The sequence below is a fragment of the Anopheles cruzii genome, chromosome 3 (genome assembly GCF_943734635.1).
Source record: "Anopheles cruzii chromosome 3, idAnoCruzAS_RS32_06, whole genome shotgun sequence".
Lineage (NCBI taxonomy): Eukaryota > Metazoa > Arthropoda > Insecta > Diptera > Culicidae > Anopheles > Anopheles cruzii.
The window spans coordinates 61,919,261-61,942,233 of NC_069145.1; the positions used below are offsets into that span (position 1 = coordinate 61,919,261).

The 22,973-nt window shown below is 47.1% G+C and overlaps 2 protein-coding genes across 2 annotated transcripts in view; both read right to left on the minus strand.

Annotated features, from left to right (window-relative positions):
• Nucleotides 1-7,339: 7,339 nt before the first annotated feature.
• LOC128273356 (uncharacterized) lies at nt 7,340-13,014 on the minus strand. The gene is made up of 3 exons (XM_053011298.1): nt 12,930-13,014; nt 12,543-12,653; nt 7,340-8,494 (listed from the first exon to the last, which is right to left on the minus strand). Exons 1-3 carry the CDS (start codon nt 13,011-13,013, stop codon nt 7,403-7,405), a joined length of 1,287 nt encoding a protein of 428 aa, XP_052867258.1. The 5' UTR covers nt 13,014; the 3' UTR covers nt 7,340-7,402.
• A 238-nt stretch (nt 13,015-13,252) lies between these two features.
• The window catches only part of LOC128270743 (uncharacterized), a 45,446-nt gene continuing 35,725 nt past the window's right edge, over nt 13,253-22,973 (minus strand). The window contains exon 3 of the mRNA XM_053008159.1: nt 13,253-13,477. Within this exon, the coding sequence (XP_052864119.1) occupies nt 13,253-13,477 (225 nt within the window). The remainder of the gene's footprint in view (nt 13,478-22,973) is intronic.

Genomic DNA, 22,973 nt, shown 5'->3' on the forward strand with positions numbered 1-22,973 from the left:
GCCACCGATCTAACAGCCACCGAAACATCTGCCTCACTCGAACGCCTAACTCGTTCGTTCCAGATGGCAGGACCTCTTCCTTACCGACACCGACGCATGCTGGCGAGGTGTAAGCTGTTCTTTGCGTTATTCCAACAACACCTCCTTCACGGCGACCAACGGTGTGGCCCCGCCATGGTACGATTTGCGGTACGAATCGCATCGAAGTCCCAAAATCTTGTTTGATTGTTTGTCCCAGTCCCTGTTTCGTTGGCCAGCCAGTCACAACCGGTCACTGCGGCGAGTCATGGCAAGTGCTCGCGGTGCATCGAATTGCAGGACGCACGAACCTAACCATCCCTGCGCTAGACGAAACGACGGCGGCGGCACGTTCGCAGCAACAGTGCCGATGGGAGCAGGGCCGCAGGCAGGCAGCAGCCTTCTTCCCTTAAATTTAACGGGCATAAAATGTTACTACAAACCGGTGTGTTAAGCATTGTTCCTTACCAGTGAAGCAGGCCGACGGCCAGGCGGAGATCACCGCACAGCCAAGCGTGAGGTGCGTGAGAAAGTATTTTCTTAAACTTATTAATGCGTGCTTCACAACCAACAGCGGCAGAGAGTGTGCTCGGGAGATCTCGAAGAGACAGAGAGAGAGAGTTCCGTCATTCCTTTATCGAATAAAACAAAAGCTTACAGCATTCAAGCATATACCACCTACCCGGGTGGCCACATTCAGTTCAAAGGATAATAATCAAAAGACATTAACATGAGCTAGACAATAAGTAAGACAAACAAATTCCAAAAACGAAGATACAAACATATTTCTGCAAATCAATGTACAATAATTCATATCCTTCGGTTGAAAATTAGATAAAATTTAAAAAGAATTTCGAAACAGCTTAAATGTTTTTCTCCGTTTTTTTCTCATTGAACCTGATGTTTTGAATAATAATGTAATATTCCATTGTCTCGTGGACGAAGGTTTAACATGGCCAAGCTACCGGAGCATAGTTTGAGGAGACCCTTCTACGCCCCATTTCCTAATACTTCAAATGCTTCGCACAGCCAAATCCAATCTGCCGAAAGCTTACGAAGCCAAAAAGGAACTTAACCAACCGAAAACCCTAAACTCGCTTTGCTTCTGTTTTGTACTAATTACCCTCAACATACCAACTTTGTCAATCCTTAAACTCTAACGAATGAACACTAAATGAGCTGTAATACTGTAATGATTCCCCGATTTATTTTTGTATTTTGGGTTCCGTGGCTTCGTGGCAGATATTCAGTATTTTCTACCAACGAAAAACAATCCCATCCATTCCATTGTTGGCATTGAACTGAGATAGGCAAAGAAACGGTAGGCCTGCGTGCGTGAGAGAAGCAAGAAACTCGTTACACATTTAGCAATGAACCTTGATAGCATTAAACGTTTCTCGAAAACAAATCCGACATCCGGACGAGGGGGGCGCGAAAGCGAGAGCGAACATGCAACATTACCAACACCGAAATCTTCAATGTGTACCAATGATGTCCACTATAAACATAAAAAAAACTAAAACAAAATTAGCTTCGAAGCGAAAGCCGCACGGCAGTCGCCGTCGGGCAAGGAGGCAGATATTCATTAAAAGAAACCCTCTAAAATCTCCCAAGCAAATCTTGCAATCGATCCGACGTCCATTCAACGTCCCATGGTGGGAGGGCGGGACTAAACCATGAAAATGTCCCAAACCATGGAAAACAAACTAATAAACACAACAACAAACCATTATGTATATTTAGATATATTGTATTTTATTATTACTTAATAAATAAGAAAACGAACAAAATATAATACTTGTTGAAAATTGGAAATTCGTGTTCCACTTTCGTGTGTTCTATTTTGCTGTTTGGGATGTCTGCTTAGGATTTGGAATCTCTTTGTTCACTGAGTCCTTAAAAATGTCCTTAAAGCACTCGCCGGAGATTGGATCTCGCGTCTCACAATCGTTGATGCGAATGAAGGCGCCGAACGCTACCAATGCTGTTACCAACTTTTGCCCACAATTCAAATTAATTAGTGAAACTGTGATTGTAATAAGTCCAACAATATGATTCTCGACTCCCGTTTGCACAATTATCAACGTATTTCGAACAGGAAGTGCAAGTTTTTTATTTCTTTTTTCACCGTTAATTCAACCCTGGCTAACAACCCGGTCATTGGAACCGGCTCATAATGAGCTACAGTACATTTTCATTTTGTGATGAGAACGCGAGAAATAATAAAAACCACACCATAGGGCGGCCACAAGGAAAAGCAAACTGGTTACCATTCCGTTCCCGGCGTGAGTTGCCGTGTTTTCCACGGAAAGGTTACAATGACTGTAACGAGTATGTTTTTTAATTTAAAAATACATCGAGCAAAATGCTGGCCATGTTACATCATTTGCCGCCTAATCATTGTAGCGAGAACCGTAAAGGACCAACCGACGCCGCGCGAAAGCAACCCCAAAACAAAAGAAAACCGAATGCGAGCTAATTGGAAGCGGCTAAAAGGAACGGGCCCCGGAAGAGCGCATTTGAAATAAGGTAGCGTAATTGAGTTTAATTTTCAGCACAATGTGACCCTGAAAACCGATTGTGAGTAACGTTTCATAAACCAAACTCGCCAAATTACAGGATAACCCGGATGGCGGCGGACCTGTTGAGTCATCGATTGGTAACCCTAAGCGTGGCTTATCGAACATCACCAATCACTGAGTTGCGGGAGGATTCCACTAATTGGTTCTGTTGAAAGGACCTCCTCGGGTTGCATGGTCAGATCAATGACTTTAATTCAACCTACGAAACAATACTGGCGTTGTAAATATCGATTAAACACTTTACTCTGATATAAATAAATGGCCCCGGCGAAGGACGTCAAAGGCCTTCGTTTCGTTTATGTTTTCGACGTAGCCGACGATTAGTTATCGATAAGGAGTTGATTTCCCCTCGGAATGTTCACTTCGAGGAATCGGCATCGAACACTACACTGCCTAAGCTCGAACGATCCTGGTCCGGCTCTGAAGAGGCTTATCGGAGGCCATTCCGGGCCCACTCGAACCGTGTCAGATGTCGGAGGCAAGCACTTGAATGAAAATAATGCTCTGGCTCTAGTGTGCTGTCTGGTCCTCCAATGCTCGGGAGGATAAGTGCGATGATTAGTCTCGTTGCGAGAACTACTTCGGTAACGTCATAAACCTGTCAACCCAACCGGATCGGATCATTGGATTTCTCGTGAGGTGCAAACTACTTTCAAAGAAATTCAATATGACGAAACTACCAGTAAATATGCGAGGAAGAGTTTTTTAAACACTTTTTATACAAAATTAGAAATAAAGCAATTGGATAGCTCAAAATGGAGTAAATTATTCTTTTATATTGAAAGAAAGGCTCCAACAAAGTTGTAGAGCTGAACGAAAGATAACAACACTATGGGCGGCAACTGCAGTTAAAGTTGCATTTCAAAAGTACCGAACGATAAAAGCACCGCACAGAATCGCAGAACATTTTCGTCAAGAAACTTTCAAATTATGGCCCACAGATAAGGTTGCCCGGCCAATTGTGCACGCTTCAAAAAATTTTCGCCGTAAAATGCTTCCAGCAAAGTTGTCAGGTATTGCCGAACCGAACGGGGAAAACTTTTCTACTAGAATCGTTCCGGTCTTCGATGCCGTGGGAAATTGGAAGCCGATATTCTTCTTCGGTGCAGTATGCTTCTTTCATTTTTAGTAAAGAAATAAAAATATTGCCACAAAGGTAGAAGGAACCCGAACCCTTGAAAGTGTCGCATGAAAAGTTTGTTACACAATTTCTCCATTGTGGAAAACTAACAGGAAAACGAAAGGAGGTTTTTTGGCGAATGTGAGGCAAGCTTGCAGAATACCAGTGCTGCAATGCACTCGTCGATGATTGATTGAATGATGTGATAGTCTGAAGCATGAACGATTGCTGTACAAGGACAAAGCTGTCGATGTTGAATTTCCACTAAACATTCCAGTTTTTCGGGGGTTAAGATTTGTGTAGCAAAATACATTTAAAATAGAAAAACTACCAAACCAATAAATACTTTAATAAACAAATGCTCGAGGCTTATTTGGGTAAAGCTAGTTAATTGTGTACATCCCCGACATGTTTCAAAGCGATGGTTCATACTCTGAGTTGAATGTAAGCTTTATTCTCCTGATTTTAGCTCACAGACTACGTCCCACGGAAAGGTATGCTTTTGATAGCGCACTCGTCAATGCAATTTCCTTGAGAGAACTTACCGCAGCGGACATATTCGTCAGGTGCTGGCGTTAAAATTAACCACCGCTACACAGCCTCGCCTCGGTTGCACCATCAAATTTCGTCGGTCGTCTGGAAAATATCACAAACTTTTGTACTCCGTGTAATCATCGATAACAACTGATTATAGCTGCCGTTGACAACACAGATGTTCTGCAGCATCGAAAACATGCCACACCGACACGAATGGCAACCAACGGCGCTGGTTTCATCCCAGGGCCCAGCGTTGATTCCTGACGGGAGTCAAAGTATTGAAGCGAAAGTTTGGGTGCTCATGCCGGGTAATGGTATTGAAAGTTTTGCACAATTTCTCCAGCGGGACACCATTCGTTTTGCGAAGCTTTCGGAATGAAGCACAAACTAGATTAATTTGGAACAAAAAACTTCGGTAAGTAAGATCACGTAATGTACCAATCAGCGATCAGCATCTGTCCGCTAATCTCTCCAGTGGATTAAAGGAGACAACCAGCGGCCAATTCTCGTTCTAACTACCAGCTTGTGGGCTACCTACCTCCGATACTGCATGAAGCCCTGTTACAAAAGAGCGCTGGAATCGAACATTTTTCCAGCCGATTTTGACGAATCAAATCACGAGGTACGATAAGATCGCCAAATAGACCAATCAGCGATCAGCAACCAATCTGGACGGGAGAGCAAATAGGACAGCCAGATCTCTTTCTAATCAGGGAAAATTAAACTACCTCCGAGGTACATCATGAAACCCTGTTACAAATGTTGCTGAAACCGGTGCTCTTTCGAAGAGCGACTGGTGTCCAAGCTTGCGTCGTGTTTCGCGTACACCTGCGGTGCGCTCCTGGTCTCCTGGTAGAACTGCTGGAAGTTTGAGGCAAGCTAATCGAAACGAAAAATGTTGTTCGGGACGATGCACAAAATCGCTGCCGGCGAATCTGACACGGCTTTTTTTTGCTTGTTGCCATGCGTATGAATATGCTGGTGTCGTCAAAAATTAGTTATTAAACAACAGTAGGCACTGGAACATTATATGTAATGCATTAAACTATAAATAAATCCTTTTCTTTCGTTTTATTTCTTTCATGATCGCCTTTAAGGCTCACAAAAAGTACACCAAGAGCGTTGTTCGGAAATGTGAATCGCACTTTTATATTTCAAGCAATAATTACAGAAATGTTGCGAAACTGTGATGATAGCTCCTTATATCCTCCCCGCTCACTGCAAGTCCGCTGCGGTGCGTGTTTTTATTTATTTTTTGTTTTTCAATTCTTGCTTAGCGTTTTGTTGTGTGTAATCTGGTGTCTCCATAGAAGATGCCGTCGATACCTTATGCTTATTATCATTAAATTCCTTTTGGATAAACTCCCTCGGGCGCTCGTGCCTTTGATGATCGACCGAGCGTCTTATGCTCGCATCTTCCCCATCCTAATTAAATCGATCGCAATTTACTGCGCTCATCTGCGCGTGGGAGTGTGTATATATACCTAACCACAGTGCGTATGCTCTCTCTCTCTGGTGCTACTGTCCTTATGTGCTAGTGTTTGCACGTGCATCGGTCATATACGGTACCATCATCGCCATTAATATGCACATTCTGTTGGCCAATGGTCGCCCTACACGTCGCCTTACAATTAATTGTTCATAATCTTTTCCTCGCTGCTGAGGACCGCGGACTTTGATTTGATCTTTCGCAATCGAACGTGAGGAGTGTTCGATTGGTGTTATGTACATGCCTTACGTGCTACGAAGATGAGCCAGGTAGGTAGGTAGGTAGGTATCGGTATCGGTGGAAGTAAATGCTTCGCGCGGTGCCCAAGTTCGCTCCTTCGCTTCGCGGATTATCGTAAAAGTGCGGGGACGCAGCACAGCACAAAAAGCACAGACGGTGTGACGGAGGGGGGCTTGAGAAATGATTGTCGCCGTTCGCGTTCGGAGTCGGTGCGCGGAAGAAAAAGGAGGCAACCCCCTGCTGGTGTGTACGCATGTGTGTGCCTATTACAGTACGCTCTTCTTGATGGACGCAGTGTTAAACTCAATCCAACCACCTACGGGCCTCTTTGCAGACCCACCAACATCACATTAAAAGCTAACGTCTTTGAAAAGGAACATTATTCGATCGCCTGTCTGCTTCAGGCCGCTTGACCACGCCAATCCGACTTCGGATGGCCTCTTCGGTCGATCGAGGGGAGCTGCTACTTTGGAAGGTAAAAGATCACGTTGCACGTTGCACCACAACTCACCAGCGAGTCGTGCGTAGAGTGCAGGTCTTTCCCTGTCTTCGATCGTGCTTAAAAATGGTAAACTGAACGAAAACGAAAGCACATCGATCAATAGGAAAGCAATCGGCGCGTCTTCTACTTCGAACCACGCGGGGTGGTAGCAATTAACTTCCTGCTCGCTATTACTTTGCCCTTCAAACCACAATCTGCCAGACCCTCGAGAAGCTGGCCAATAATATCTCTTAAATTGCGACAATCCTTTGCCACGTGCGTCTCTTTTTACTCTAACACACGTACACACACACACACACACATTACAACGTACATCACGCTTAGGTAACCTGACTCAGTCAGAAAATGGATCGCCCCCTCGGCGGTTCCACCGGTTTTAACTTCGACTCCGAACCGCAACTTCCGTTCCGTTGCGGGGTCTTTGCACGCCCCTCCACGTGCTAAATTCCGACACTTACACTAACACTAAGCAAGCACAATAAATAGCGTTTCACTAATAGTTTGATCAGACTCATTTACACGTTTGTTGTCGCCTATCTCCTGCCGGGTGGTATTCCCCATTTTTCTTTTTTTTCTTTTCTTTCTATACTATTTTCTCCATTTCTTTGCTCCTTGCTAGCCTTGCTAGGCGATGGCCCTGGGCCCTCTAGAAAGTGTGCCTTCTACGGGGCCGTTCGCCGCGCGGCAGAGCTGGACGCCGGCGTCAGGTTGCGTAAAATGGTGTAGAAAAAGAGGGCCACCCAGAGGGCCACCAGTGCGACGGCCACGGCCACGGACAGGGTGCAGTGTTTGATGGCCCGCACGACCGCGGGAGACTGAAAGTTCGGGAGCGAGGGTTTCCGGCCACGGGCGGTTGCGGCCGGATCCTCGCGCTCCTATTAAATGCTGCCCCGGACGCGAGCCTTCGGTTCCGGTCACGCGTAACTTTGCGCGAGACTCGCCTGGGGCTGCGCCGGGGACTGCTGCAGACTGCCCGCTCCGCAATGCTCCGCCAGATGGCGGGCTGGATCGCCGGCGTTCGGATCGAGGCTCAGGTTGATGTTGCAGGTGCCCCGCTCGACCCAGTGCTTCAGCCGGCCGCGCAGCTCCTCCAGACTCTTCGATTTGGCCTTGTTGATGCGCTTGTACTTTACGTCCTTCGGCTTCGTGACCGACCGGTGGTTCGACATCACGCGATTAAAGTTCGTCACGGCTCCCTGCGTCCGGCAACCGACGATCTGCTGCGGCGTTCCGCAACCATCCGAGTCCACGTCGCAACTGCTGCTGGTGATGATGACCGGCGTTCCACCGCCACCCACCAGCGACTCCGCCGGCAGATCCGTCGAGGTGCAGCACTTCTCCGTGCGGTTCTTGAACTTATCGCGCCGCTCGCTGACCGCGTCCGGTTTCGGGGACGTTTCGGCACTGGCGGTGCCGCTGCCCGGACCGCCACCACTCCCGGCGGCGCCTGCTGTCGAGCTCGCGTTCTGTGGTTCCGGATCCTCCTCGACGCTGTACACCGTCTCGAGGATTTCCGGACGCCGTAGGAAGCAGTTCGAGCGGCGGGTGTTGTTGTACTTCAGGTTCGTTTCGATCGCGTCCGAAATCGATCGCACGATCGTGACGTCATTCGTCATCTTGTTGGCACCGCCGCAACGGGACTTCAGACTGCCACCGCCGCCGCCGATGCTGCCACCGAAGTAGATCGAGCTGTTGCAATCGGAATCCACGTCCTCGAGCACGACGGCCGAATCGGAGTCGTTGAGCGAGTCGAAGTCGTTGCTGTTGCTGCTGCCACAGTGCATCGGCGCCTCCATGCCCACGTCCATGATGCCGTGGTCGATCAGGCGACTAGAGAGGGTTTCGATGATCCTCTGCTGCCGGTAGATCGTCAGCTCGCGCTGGTAGATCACGTTCGATACCTGCTTCTGCTTGCGCATGATGCGCGACTCCAGCAGCAGCAGCTGACTGGTCAGGTAGTTCAGCTGCTCCGCTTTTTCCTTCTGCAACCGACGGTTTTGCTCTTGCTGCAAAGAGACAGAGAAAGAGAATGTAGAAAGCATTTATTGAAAGGAATCAACAACTGGAAATAGAGAGTGTCCTGTCGTTGTACTAAAAACAGTTCGGACGAACCCTTCTATGAATGTGTAACTTTTGCCACGTCGCCACGTAAAACTCAACGTCCCATATGTTTGCGTTTAAATTACCCTGCCGGAGTGAAGCAGAAATTTCTTTAAGTAGTCCTGCCTAGAGTCTTCAAATGGAATTCATCGTCTCGAGTGGCTTCACTTACAATTGACCAAATCCTATCAGTCAACAGCACAAGGAAGGCAGAAACCAACAACCAAAACTCTCTTTTTTCGGACTTAAATGCCGTAATCTGTGTTGCTGGAGAATATTATTGCAGAGTGGCGGTTGGTTAAGAAAAGGACATGGAAAGGAAAGGTACGTGGACATGGAGCGTTTCATGTTACGATCGACTTTGGAAGATGGATGAAACATCCGCATATGTCGAAGCCGATGTTGATGTGGCGTGTTGTCAGATTGGGCTGAAGAGAAATTGAGTTTCTATTTCATTTCCGTATCGAACCTTCATCCGTTCATCCGATTGAATCGCAAGTTATCAGATAACGTCCACGACTTTTCCGATTGTCTCAGACATCAATCGGGGACTAATATTTCAAATCTTTAAAACCAACCTTTCAAAAATAGATTCGTATGTTTGATGCATTTCCATTGCATACCTTCTGGCGTATATATTAAGTATTTGCATGTGGACGATCTTGAACCATAGAATCCAATGTGCAGTAATGTAGACAATTAGTACTTGGAGTTAAAATAGTATTTATACAGACTTAAGATTCGGACAACATTTTTATTATTTGCAAAGCCACAAATTATGGAACAAAATGTTTTTGAATCCATTGCTTCCATGAAAGAAAAAATGGTGTATGTGAAAAACAAACCCGAGGCAGATTACCTGTGATCTGGCACATGATTGATGGAACCTGTGTGGCCCCGAGTCAAAAGCTGCCGGCAGCCAGTGTTTGTTTTGGTTGAGAATCGCACCGTTTTTTGCGTTACAATCCACCACACGGTGGACCATTTTTTGCGACGGAGCACAAACGTCACCCTCCGCGAAGATCGCTTCACGCGAAACTTTGCGGACACGCTGCGTATGTCCCCGAGCGACCACGCCGAGTGACCAAGCACCGAAACCAAAATCTAATTTGTGGCCACGACGACTGTCGTTGACCAGGGCGCGTGGATTGATGCTTCGTGACCAATGGAACGCCGCCGTATTTAACCTCCGACACACAAGTCACCCAAAGGGCCGGCAGGATTTTATGGAAACTTTTACCATTTCTCTGCCGCTGGAGCTTGAGCTATGGGTGGGCCGACCCACAGAGAAGCTGATTTATTGCCAAAGTTGGTGCGCATTCGCACGTCGGAGTCGGTTGGGATACAAATTTAAATGAAGCACGTCTTTGGAGATTGACCCTCGGTGACCGAAATGGCAAAAATCGAAAATATTTACCCCGTCGTCGGGCAACAAAACCCGCCGTTGGTTGGTGCTTTCACCAAAAACCACCATTACATAGTTGGTGCTTGCGGGCGATTTTCGAAACCTTGTTAAACGAGTTAACGGCGGGCGGAAAGTTCTAAATTTGTTGCACATCTCCCCGCCCTGGTGGGTTATGTGCTGTCAGTCAGCTCAGCTTCGTGTTTTCTCTTTGCCACTTTTTTCCAAGCCGCCACTTTCTTTTCTTTCATGTGGTAAACTTTTGGCCGCCGTTAAGCAACCCACGTGCGTGGCGGAAGGCGCACACCGCGCCCGCAACCACTTGATGAATTTCATTCCTTTTTTGTTTCCAAACTAAGTTGGAGTCGCGGAGAGAGCGACCAGCGCGACCAACAAGGGACGCTGCCGTACAAATTTTGGAGCTAACTTCATCGTTACTTCATCATTAACATTCTGGCCTGGGCGTAAAGTTCTGAGGTGGGCCCGGGCTTGGCAAATGAAGAAGCATTCGAAGCAGCCGGAGTTATGCTGTCAACGTGCAAAATTTAATTTTCTCACCACCGTCACGAATGCACTGCATTAACTAAGGGTCTTCTTTTTGAAACGAAATCGTCACTATAACAGGAACGAAAGAAGTGGGATGAAAAATTGAGCACCATAAGCTTTTGTTGAAAAGCATGAAAACATGATATAATCCCAAGGACTCAACCGTATATCCTTTCAAACATCCCGAGAAGGGACACCCAAATTCAAACTCCCCACTCGGTAACCGCTTCTAGACCACGTCACGGTGGAGTTGAATCGTGAAAAATATGCCGCTTTCCTGGCGGGGTTTTAGAGAATTGATTGGATTTCCGCTTTTCTCTCCATCCGGCTCCGGTGTCACTCCGTGCGGTTGTTTTCCACCAAGGCTTGCTTGCTTGTAACAATTTAATCCCGCCGATCGGCCGCAGGGAAGGAGAGATACAGAGAGAGAGCAGCAGTAAATTGAAACAAAATGGCCAAACTTCCAATCCATCCCTGATCGCTCGCGGGGATCCGAAGATGTGGGTTTCCATTTTTCAACAGTCGCGTGGCATAATTTGACAATATGTTTTGGGACCGTTTAACGGAGCATTCATTCGATGTCATTCGAGGAAAAATGACATAACGTAGGGCTTTTTGGTTGAATTTTGTTGCGTGTCTTTTGCGAATACACTAGCGACACAAAAAAGCAGTAAATTTCCATATTCGGGGTTTTCTAACACGATTGGATTTTATAGTGGCCACGATAGTGCATACCACCATTCTCTGATGGAGAGACCAAGTTCTGCTCAGACCATTAATTTCATTCAACAATAGCTACAGTTCGTGTAAACAAGGCTGGAATCGTTTTTTATGCGTGAGCCGCGGAACCGGCGTCTTTCGATAAATAAGAAACGGAACTTAAGGTGGCTGATTGTTAAGGCGAGCATCGAATAACGTAGGTTATCTGAGTAAAACGCCACTAACGTCAGAATCGTCGATCTGTTCGGGGCTTCACTCATTCATTTTTTCTCCCATAAGTGATTAGATTTTTTTCACAACTTCGATGTTTGCAGATCTATTCATTAAAAAGCCACACCTATGATGACTATCCGAGCAGTTGTCATGCAAATTGCTGCACTTCAGGCGCAAAAGTACCTTAAAATAACGAAAATATCTCGTAGTGCATTGGAGCATCCGTAGCTTTAATGTGAAAAATAATAGTTGCTGGCCAAACCCTGTAGCGAAAGAATCCAGTTGTGGTTTGCAATAATTCGACCCTAAATTCCATGATTTTGAACCCTGGGCTGTACAGGATGATCGATTTTCGCTAACTACTAAATACGGAGGACCGAAATACGAAAACATCCATTAAAAGGCGCCCACATGGCGTCCTGCCATTGAATATCTACCCTGCTTAACAAACTCCAAAGTTCTCGTGCTCCGGTCGACCTACAGTAAATAGGTAAACACGCCCAGAAGTTGGCCGATTAATTTGATCCATCGTTATCACCGACCTAACGTATGGGCCTCCCCCAGCGCTTCGCACCCAAAAGTATTAACAAATAAGTATAATCAAACGATACGTAAACAGCGTAACGATTTTGGGCTGACACACAACACCACCGCAGGCAATCCCATTAGGGATACCACCGACTTCTCGTCGTGGTACGGCCGATACTTGAAATAATTTATCATCCGCTAACCGGCACCGAACCGGGTTGACATTGTGGGTCTCCGAGCGAGGATGTGCTCCTTAGCGGGAGGCACATGGAAAACTCCCGCCCCATAATTGGCCCTTATAGGCCCTCCCGGGTGGCTTCTTCTGACTTCTTCTTTCGAGAACGTTGTGTGGACGTGTGCCACCAAGTTGACGATGCGAGGATGCGTGTTTGCGTCAGGTGTGCCCGATATTCATCGCATTGATGATCGCGAAGGCTATGCTGCCCACTGACGATGATGACACGATAACGGAGCTGATGGATTAATCTAGTAACGTCGTGGTGTAAGGTGAGGACACATTTTGATGACCTCCGGGACGTACGTACCTGCAAGGAGTAAGCCTTCTTCCAGGCCATGATCTGCTCTGATTGATTTCGGCACCGAGTCCGAAGCTGACCGATAATTAGATGCGCATTTTTCATGTCCTTCGGTTCCTCCTGATGGGGATGGGAAATAGGAAAAATAAAATAAAGCATAAGCAAAACACAGCAACAGCGTTCTCGCGTTGTTCCATAATTGAATGATGCCGAAAGTGCCGGACCTCCCGAAGCATTCTGTTTGAAGCGATTTTCACAGAATTCCCAGCCATTTGCCACGATCACCGAAAATCACCTTAAAAATTCATCGCCTATCTTCGGAGGCCCCAGAAAGCACTTTAAACTTTGGCAACGTGGAACACACCCGACGACAGTCGTCTCGCCCTAGAGACCTACCTCCTCATTATCACAGTCGTTGTTATGCTGGTCCGTCGCCGTCGGTCCTTCACTCTTGACCGTGGCGGTGGTGGTGGCCGGCATCTTGATCGGTTTCGCTGTCGATGATTAATTTTCCGTTGTTTTCCGCTCGACCTAGCGGCGCGGCGCCCGGTGCTACTTCCTTCCGCCCCTGAGTGTCGGGCGGGGGGGGCTGGTCAAAAATTGTCGCCTGGACGAGAGCAAATTTTCGGCAAATTTGTTTGTTTTTTCTTTCTTCTTCTTTATTGGACTTTTCCACTTTCCGCGCCGGGGCGGCACGTCCTGTGACCCGGGTCTGTGCCTTACGTTTGCCCGGACTGTTGCGCACCGACAGTGATAAGTATGCTGCCGCTCGGTTTGGTGGTGGTAGTGGGCCGTGCTGCCACAATATTAATCATCTCGTGTTCCGGTGCCCGCAGCAGCCGGTTGCGCATAATGGTGGCGTGACGCTCGACACCGGTGGCCACCGGAAGACGACGCAGGCTGCAGATTTGTGCCGAACGTGCCGGCACCGTTCCGCGTGTGTTCTGTGGAAGGGAATCAATAAAACGAGAAATTTTGATTAAATTCGTGAGATATGAGAGATAAACGCACACCATAAAGCAATATTGAGGTATTTCGATATTTTTATAAAAATAATATTTGGAAAAAATGTTTGCTGTCAAAAGGTTCAATAATACCGAATCGATTGTGCTCCATCTTTCACACGGACATTATTTGCTCACTATAGCAAATTCTCCAAAGCACTGGAGCATAAGCCGTTGCTAGGGAATAAGCGATTGGCTCAGCTGGTGGATTATCTCATTTTCAGTGAAGGTTCGGCTGTTCAGGTCTGCCATCGTCAGCCATTTCTTAATAATATTTTCCGATTATACTACGATTAATTAGGCTTCGCTCAAGAGAAAATTATAGTATTAGTCTATTTACAGTAATTTGTATGTTTTCAATATCATATCGATTATAAATCAAAATACTTCTTTCAAGTACCTCTTTGTTAAGATAAATATAAAACTAAAAATAGGTAATTATTTCAGTCATCAACCACAAACCAAGTAGATATTGAATATTTACTATTTAAAAAAAATTGCCTAGTTTCAAGTACAAAAAATATTATTCAAAATATCAAAACAACACCCTTTAAACCAAATTTTATAAATATAAATTGTTTTTCTTCCAACTATTTCTATTACCAGCCATTTTTTTGATGTTTGCTAAAGGATTAATTAATTATTTAACTAATATTACGACGATTAGACGAAGCCAGGTTAGTTTTATAACCAAAGCAGCTGTATCCGATTCGAGCGGATTTTCGCTTTTTAAAGTTTGACGTTTAAATTCAAATGGCATATCCGTCGGTGTACAACCTATTCAGAGCTTTTATGCCCAAATTCACACGACCCCTTTAATACACTAAAAACTGTTTCAATAATTAAGCGTTCACGTAGTACAATTTTCTAAAATAGTGACAGAAGGTTTTTCAGCACGTTCTTCTGTATTCCCTCTCTCTGACGACGATATTCCTGATCTCTCTGGCCTATAATTTGATAAATTCTTGTTTTATATAGCTTTTATCCCCAAACAAAAATCCATTTATACGTTTGGTTATTTCTGTCAATGGCATTTGACCATCCATCTTGCCAGCCATTAGTTATTATTAACCATGAATTTTCCCAAAGTCATTGATTAATAAATGTCATTTCAAACCAACCCTTTGTTGTGTTGTCTAATTTATCAAAAATGATTCCACAATCCTTTGTTCAATATAGCAGACTTAAGCGCCATAAGTGTTAAAGTAGTGTTAAGAGCCATACAAGTTAAAATAGTAATGTTTGTATTAAAGATTAAAATATCTCATATTAAAGTCATCAAGCCAACACTGTTCCTCTGCGCCGAACGCTGGCCTGTTGTTTGTGCGTTAAACAAATGATCCTCGAGCGAGTGTCGAAAACATAAAAGAAGAATGGAACATTTTCCAACCAAGCACCAAGCACAGAATTAATATTTCGTTCGCGTGAATTTTACAATCGGATTTAGTTCGGAATTTTATTGTATCAACAAACGCACATATAACATCCGTGCGTGTGTGTGTATGTGTGGTTGTTTGTCGTGAAAATTCAATCTCCGTTCCGTTGGTTGCGGCACAATCCTTTTTAGAATCAAAACAAAATTCTACCCAAGTCCCTCGGGGGATGGCCAGGTTGCAGATTCAATAAGTAAGGGCCGCGTCCTTCCACGCTGGGTTTACGATCTAATCTATCATACATGAGCAGCATATTTATGTTGGGAAAGAAAATAAAAACACGCAGAGGCACGATCGGGCCCCACGTCGGTTGGCCCGTGCCCAGATTATGATGGCAAATATTTCGTGAATCGTCGCCGTAGCTCCGGGGGCTTGGTTCGGATGTAAAATTAATGACACTCGATTTTCGCCAGCAACCGGTGGCGAGTGGCCCCAGCACGCTCCGGAGCACGTCCCAGCCCAAGTCCCCCACAGCCCTCAGCACCACCCAGCAGAAGTTAGTTTCGGAATCGGTTAAAGTGAATTTGTGCAAATATTTGGATTCTGGTTTGGTGCTGACTTCAAGTATGGGAAATCTAGTCAACGCTTCGGAATGGAATAAAACGCAAAGCCCTAAGCAAATACATGGTCTGGGAGTTGGTGACAAATACGGTTCCGTGTGGGTCTGTGTGTATGGCAACAACAAGCACCATCGAGCACCATCGAACACCACCATTCGCTGCATACCAAGTGGTTTAATCTTGGTGGCCCATGGAGCATGACTTCGGAAAATGTATCACCCGCTAGGGGCATGTGTTGGGGCGAAGAAACGGGCGGCCCCCGGGATCGTGGAACCGCCGGAAAAGCTCGGCGGTTCCATTGTGTGAACCAGGAAAATGTAGCCATCTTCCCCGACAGTCACGACATTCGCCGTCAGACCGTTAACCTCGGGAAATGATAATGTTATGATGGAATGGCACCATCATACGGTGTTTTCCCGGTGCCGGTGCTCGCTCGAAGGAATCCCATCGTGAGGAGGCGCGCCGACAGCCACACGGACGCGGAGTTTCGCTCGCAGGCAATTGGTTTAGGCAGACAGGGATCGCCGTTCCAGAACATGCACAATGCCGCTCCGACGAGCGTGAAAATCTGCGAGCACATGCTGCTCCCGAAGATAAACATGTCAATTACGTGGAAATGGCTCCACACTCGCGGTTGGAAAGAAATCAATAACTCCGGTCCGACCGCGCCGAAGATATGAGCCATCGCCAGATCGAAGACCGGCTGTTAATATTTACGATCGGCGTTAGTGTGCCGACACTCCAAAGCGCAACTGTCACATCACTGTCAGTGTCATGCCGAATCCCGCGCTCATTGATTGTTGTCGACCACAACCGAATCTAGGTTGGCTCACGTTTTGCCGAACGATTGCCAGTTATCTGCCCACGAGAGCTATAAATAATGAGCTGCCTGTGCGATGGTTCCCGGGGACCACTTGAACTGAAACTGCACAGAGCCCATTGCAGGCAGCAGTGAAGAAGAACTTGGCAGGTTGGTAGCCTACTAAAATAGTCGATATCGATTTGATCGACCCTGGGTTACGCACTCAGTCGATGGAAAAACGTCCATTCGGTGACGTTGTAATTGGACACGGACAGGACTTGAATTGAATTCCTTACCTCCGACCAATATTAGTTTGATTGGAATCAACTTCCACAACTTCTCACGAAACCTTCCACAAAATAAGTGGAGTTTATATTTCTTTTGGGCACTTCTGGCGTGTCGGTGGCTGTGTTTGCTTAATTTTGGGGCTTAGACCAATCCCCAAACAAGCGAACACCGTTCCGGGACGGACGATGGATTTGGCAGGTACAGCCAGAGAATAGTGGAAAAAATGTCCGAGAGCTTGGAACACTGGAACTAGAGAGACCCGGAAAGTGGTCCTTCAGCGAGAGACGAAGAAGGGAAAGGTTTCGGTACTGGACGCACCACCACCAGGCGCCCTCCTTCGTGAAGGTTTGTGCAAGAAAGCTTAACGTTCACGCGTTCCCCGCGAGTTTGGGGAAATTCGGGCGTCGGTAGCTTTCGCAGGGCATCGGAAAAATTGGAACTCCATTTCCATTATTTATTTTGCTTTTGCTCTTCTCGCAAGCAAACACTTGCTTCACTGCATCCGAATTCCGGTACGGCCCAAATTCCGGTTTCCGAAAACTCCATCCTCGCCGGTGGTTGCACTGTGGACTGTCTGGAAATGGTCGACTTCCTTCGAAGGCCACAGCCCCGTGGCGTCTTGAGGTGGTTTCGGTGAAGAAATGAACAGTACCTGCCTGTCTGCATGCCTAACTGACCCACCGTCGGAATTTGTTCATTAAAATTGTATCTTTTCCGAAGGGAAAACCCTTAACGAGCAATGGTATTCGTTGGCTTCTTTTTTCTTTCGCCAAAGAAACCTTTCTTGAAGATTGCTATAGAACTGGTGACTGGAAGGCATAAAGTATCAGTGCAAAGGTTGAACAACCGAGGGAAAAGCTTCAGGCAAGCGGTGGCTTACGTCTGCGTCTTTCATCGCAGCCAGAGGACCGGTTCCAGGTGGTGGTATGCTCAGAACAACAATCTGTTTTAAGATCAACAGATGAACGCATTATTTTCCTCTGCGCAAGACGCAGGTTATAAAAAGAAACATAATTGAAGATTTTATTTTATGTGCTGCATGGTTTCGCGTTGAATGCTAAGTTTGTATTAAAATATGAAAAGCATGATAATAACACATAACTTATACAGCAACATAATAAAAAATTGCTCATAACAAACCATAAATTAAAGTCATCAACTTGTAACTAGGGCTTCAGGAAATTAGGCAACATTAAAGCATTGTTTTTTGTGTTTTCGTAATAATATGCTGCTCAACGCTGCATCCGCTTTAACATGTTAATATGCGTTGCTCTACGAAGATCTACTGAGTGGTATCCAGAAAATCCATCGAATCCACCAAACGAGCACGCACGCAAATCGTGCATCACAACCCCGAAAATGACACACTCCGCAAAAGCTCTCAAGATGATGCTATGTTTTGGCTGGATGGAGCCCCCCGGGGGCTCATCATATGCGGTGCCGCAAGATTTTCCCAAAACCATAAGCTCTACGGCGGCGGGGCGGCTCTCGGCTTCAAATAATGATCGCACGAGCCGCACACAGCTCCCTCCCATCGGAATCTCGTTCGCAAAGCTCGCTTTCACTGCCCCTTGTTGCGCAATAGAGTGCACAATTAGCTACAATCATACATTGCATTAGTGGTCATTATTTCGCCCGTTTTCCCCAACTTCACACGGCACACGGTACAACACGGTAGCCGCCGGATGGGAAAACTGTCCGCCGTCGAAAGGGATGACGGAGGTTTTCCGTCATCCGCCAATTGGTCAGTCAAACGGGAAACATCCTCGCTACGACCACATACCGACCGCTGCTGCCTCGTTTCTGTCACTGATATTAGAGTCGTCGGTCGCCGCGACAATTTCGAACATCCGCCAATTGGTCTCTCCGTGGGCCGCTGGTCCCAACGATGCTCCCCGGAAGACGGTACAAGTTGTAGCGCCAGCTGCAGTGGCTAATTTTACGCGACATTTTGCGTGCCGGAATGGCAAAACGTGAGCACAATACGTCAGATGCTGGTGGCGCAGCATAACTAGGAAGCGCAACGAAGCATAGTAATGGGCAGGGCAGCGTCAAGGTGGACTCTCCCCGGATGCGCTTGTTGATTTCTGGTAGCGCCTTGTGCTATATGGATCGGAAATTGGCGAGGCACATATTTTGAATCATAATCCGTACTTCCGAGTGACAGCACAAAAGACTTGACATTTGATCAAATTCAAGCCGTTTTGCGATACTTCAAATCTGAGCTTAATCCTAGAGCAAAGAAATCAATTAAGAAATATTGATGGCCTTGAATAATGAAAACATGGAACATCTTCTCAGATTCTCCACTTTTCAGCCAACGGAGCCAAGTTCCAGCAGAAAGGTGAAAATGAAAGAAAGCCACGATTTTCCCGCGACGTTTTTTGCGGTTGGCGGCAATCCCAGACAGCCAGCCACCAATCAACCAAAGCGGATTGGATCTTGTTTCCGATGTTGGCGGAGAGCAAACGACTATCGGCTGTTATCGGCCCGCAACCGCAGGCGCACGCTAAAGGCGATCAAAATTAAATCACACTCTCTCCACCTCAAGCCCTCACGGCCCTGGGCTGCCTGGGTTCGATTTTTCATTTATTATAACTCAATATTAATTATGCACGGCGCGTGCTGTGCTGCCAGCAAGCCAGCACGGCCAACATCACGCCAACACAGCTGCCGATGTCGCCCAGGATGCTGTCGGTAAGGAGAGAGAGTGGCGATGAACGGACACTGCCATCCATTTGCTTTCAGCCGACCGATTACGTGATATTATGTGTTGCGGCGTAAAGTACTAAACGGTGTATTTATTCTTGGCCGGACCGAACCCCCTGGAGGAATCTAGATCCGGGACCCGATTCGAATCGGAAAGGGAGAGAGACAGAGCCCACGCGAACGTGGACTATGGCGCAGCTCATATTCACCACCCAGGTGGGTGGCTAAAAGGTGATTTATGGTTCCAGCCGAAGATAAGTCCGGTATCCGGTGCGTATTAATCAACCGGCTCGACGAAACCGTAGGCCCACGACCAACGACTGATGGTGTCGGGATTAACGGCAGAAATCAAATATTAGGCTTCTCTACGCGTAATGCGACCATCGCCTCAAACGGGCCTATCGGGCGTTAAAGTGGAAAATCATTAGAACGTTGACGGGCTGACGCTGAAATCTTATCAGCGTTGCCGGTGACCATAAAACTTCGCCAAAGCGCTTGATAGCCCGTCACCCACCGAACGAAAGCCTGCAAATTGGGTGCGGCTAATGCAGTGCTGGAGGCTGAACACTTGGTCCTTCGCGGCCAGAACTTTTTACGGCCCCAGCTTTACTGCTCCCGAAGTATCGCCAATAATTGGGAAACGATTTGACCTTGCGTGACCTAATGATTTGGGGAATTTTTGTTTTTTGATTTTATCGAATTTTTACGACGAGAGCTTTAGCTCGTATTCGAGCGATTTAAGAGCATCGTTCGATGCACTTCAGGAGCTTCGAGTTGATGATGGATTTTTGGGGGATAAAATTTACCTTTTCACGTTCACAACTCATACCGGAGCTTACTGTTTTTCTGTTTGTTTCGCTTGATTGATGGTCCATTAGAATCCGATTAGTCTAAAAATGTATTTGGCGGCATGGGAAGGTTCTCCATTTCTGCCTTCCAACGACGAAAGCATTCATAATGCCCGTTTCAGTCCTGTTAACCTTAAAGCCTTGGCACTCACAAGTCAAGCGTTAAGCTTTGCATTCAACGATGAAGTTTTCATTTTCTTGCCTACTCTCTGTCACGCCAGCACACACACGACTCAACAAAGTTATGAATCTGCAACATAATAAACGCAAAGCTCCTTTGTCGGAACAAGTAGCGCCACCCGGTGGCACCGGAGGAATGACGACGATATGTACTCCTTTTTTTTGCCTCGCCGAAGAAGCATTATTCAAAGCAGCAACGACGACACCGGAATGTTGTTTTGCATTTCGACTGTTGTTCGACCCATTCACGTTCGCAAGCTCACGGGTATTGTTCCTCCGAGATGCGCCTCTCGAAAGCGCGCGTTTGGAGTCCGTGCTCCTCCGATGCTCCGTGGCGTGCTTCCGACATAGAATTGAAATGTACAATCATCTCGTGATCAGAGCACCGCGCGCGGTGGGGCTTTTTGTTTTGTCTTCCCGACAGCGGCACCCATCGGCGGCGCACAATGGAACAACCGAAACGTCGGAACAAATAAACCACAAAACCATCAAACCCTCTCGCCGGTGGCCGGTTGAAGGCTGAACGAGGCCCACTCTCGTTGCTGGCGCGCTGAAGCTGTAATCATGTTTTTTATGCGCAAAAAACCCAAAGTTAATGCTTCGCGTCCAGGAAACTCATAGAAAAAGCAGTTATGCTAACCCCTCAGCGAACGATTCAAAATTGTGCAACACAATAATGTACGGCTCGAGTACTGTGCGGCCAGAGAAGCAGGAAAGGAAAGAAATAATCCTAAGCTCCCCGAGAGATTCGATCAAGCATCCCGGCACACGGCTTTGGGCATGCAAAGAACCTGCGTTCCAAAATCCGTCCTCGGCTTCAATCTCGGACCAATGCTCCGGAAAGGCATTTTGAGTCCAAAAAAGAAAAACTTCCAAGAAGTCGGGCCGCCGGGCATAAATGGGCAAATCACTACCATGGACCTTCCGGCCGAGCGGACTCTGCACGGTGGACTAAAAGTTGTTTTACCAACCGTGGCCTCCGGGGGGGAAGTGAGAGAGGCTGCTGATGGGTTTTCGGACGGCCACAGATGATACACAGAGATGACTGTGAAACCTGTGTTTTTTTCTGTGTCTCTTTTGGTCATTTTCACAACCCCAAGATTGACCACAATATGTCAACAGCAAAAGAGGGACCCGCCAGAAAGAAAGCACAGCCAGCCGCCGCCGCCGGGTGATGCTTGTGACAAATTTATGCTTTCACCAGGGCAGCATATTCCGGCGACCGGACCCTTTTTAGTGAGCAGAAAATAGCATGATTTCGGTTTCTCACTTTTTCTGACCGGCGCGAGTGCAAATGATGGGCAGATTACATCGTCGTCGTTCAATAAGCCACCGAGGGTCTCCACAACAAGAGTGGGAGACATGCGTTCCTGGCCTGGATTTGTTGTCAGGAATTTTTCAGAAGTAACCCAGTAAAGTGGAAGTAATCTTAGCGGTAGTAAGTGTTAATAATTGTAGACTAGATTGAAAATCACAAGAAGAAAATTGAAACTGCTCGAACGTCTTCTCGAAACCAAAATTCCCGTCATTCTTTTCGGCCGCGAGTCGAAAGGGTGGTCACTTGCTGAGGGTCACCTTCAACGATTCACCTTTGTTTCCCGATAACATTTAACCCTTCACATTTGCAATCTCGTTAAAAAGACCGTTCGGTTCTGGGAGAGCCTTGGAGCTCTTCGGAAATGCGTGTTCCAAATACCGCACGCCGGTAAAAGTGCGCACGGCGTACGGGTTGGTGTGTCCCCGAATTGTCGGCTGCCCATCGCCAGAAAGCCTAGCCCGCCTCTGACCACCCGCCCGCTGGGTCCGGCACCGCTGGAATGCTCAAACATTTTCCAAACGGTTTTTCGAGGAGAGAGCTTTTCTCCGATGGACAAACATTTGCATTCCTCCGTGCGCGCCGGTACGGGCCTGTGGGTCGGTCGGTGGGTCCGTTGTGCAAACAGTACCCTCTAGCATAGTGTACGTTGTCGCGGCCCAAAAGCGAGGTTCAGAGAGAGAAAGAGAAAGGTTGTGATATTTCAGCCTCCCATTCTTCTGGCGCAGCACGCGCGTAGCATGATCATGATCATGACGATGATGATGGCGATGGTGTTGATGTTTGACTAGGCGTTCAACCAGTGTCCGCAGTCGCCAGCTGCGTTGGTTGGCGCATACCTTGTGGTTAGCACATTGACCCATGGGAGGCCCATGGGATTTTTGGGAGTTAAGTTTTCTTCGGCTCGGTCCCGGCGGCCAAACACGTCGTCGGTTGCAACGCGTTCTAACGGAAAACGCAAACAGAGCCAATTATCAAACAAGTACGCCCCGAGGGGCCCTCTAGGCCCAATAACCGGGCTCTCGGGAAATTCTACACCCCAAAAGTGGACGCTCATCCTCGCGCCGCATTACCGATTGATTAACAGCAATAATGGAGGAGAGGAAGAAAGTCAGCAACGGGAGGGCCCAGTTTTTTCGGTACACCACCACAAGGAGCGCGGGGCAAAGGTGGAACTTGGAACAAATTCTTCAAACGAACGGCCCCGGCCATAATCGGATTGTGTGCCACCGAGCGGAACGTGACCCAAACGCGAGCGCTATTAAAGAACGCGGTGCCATCGGAGACATCTTCACGTGGCC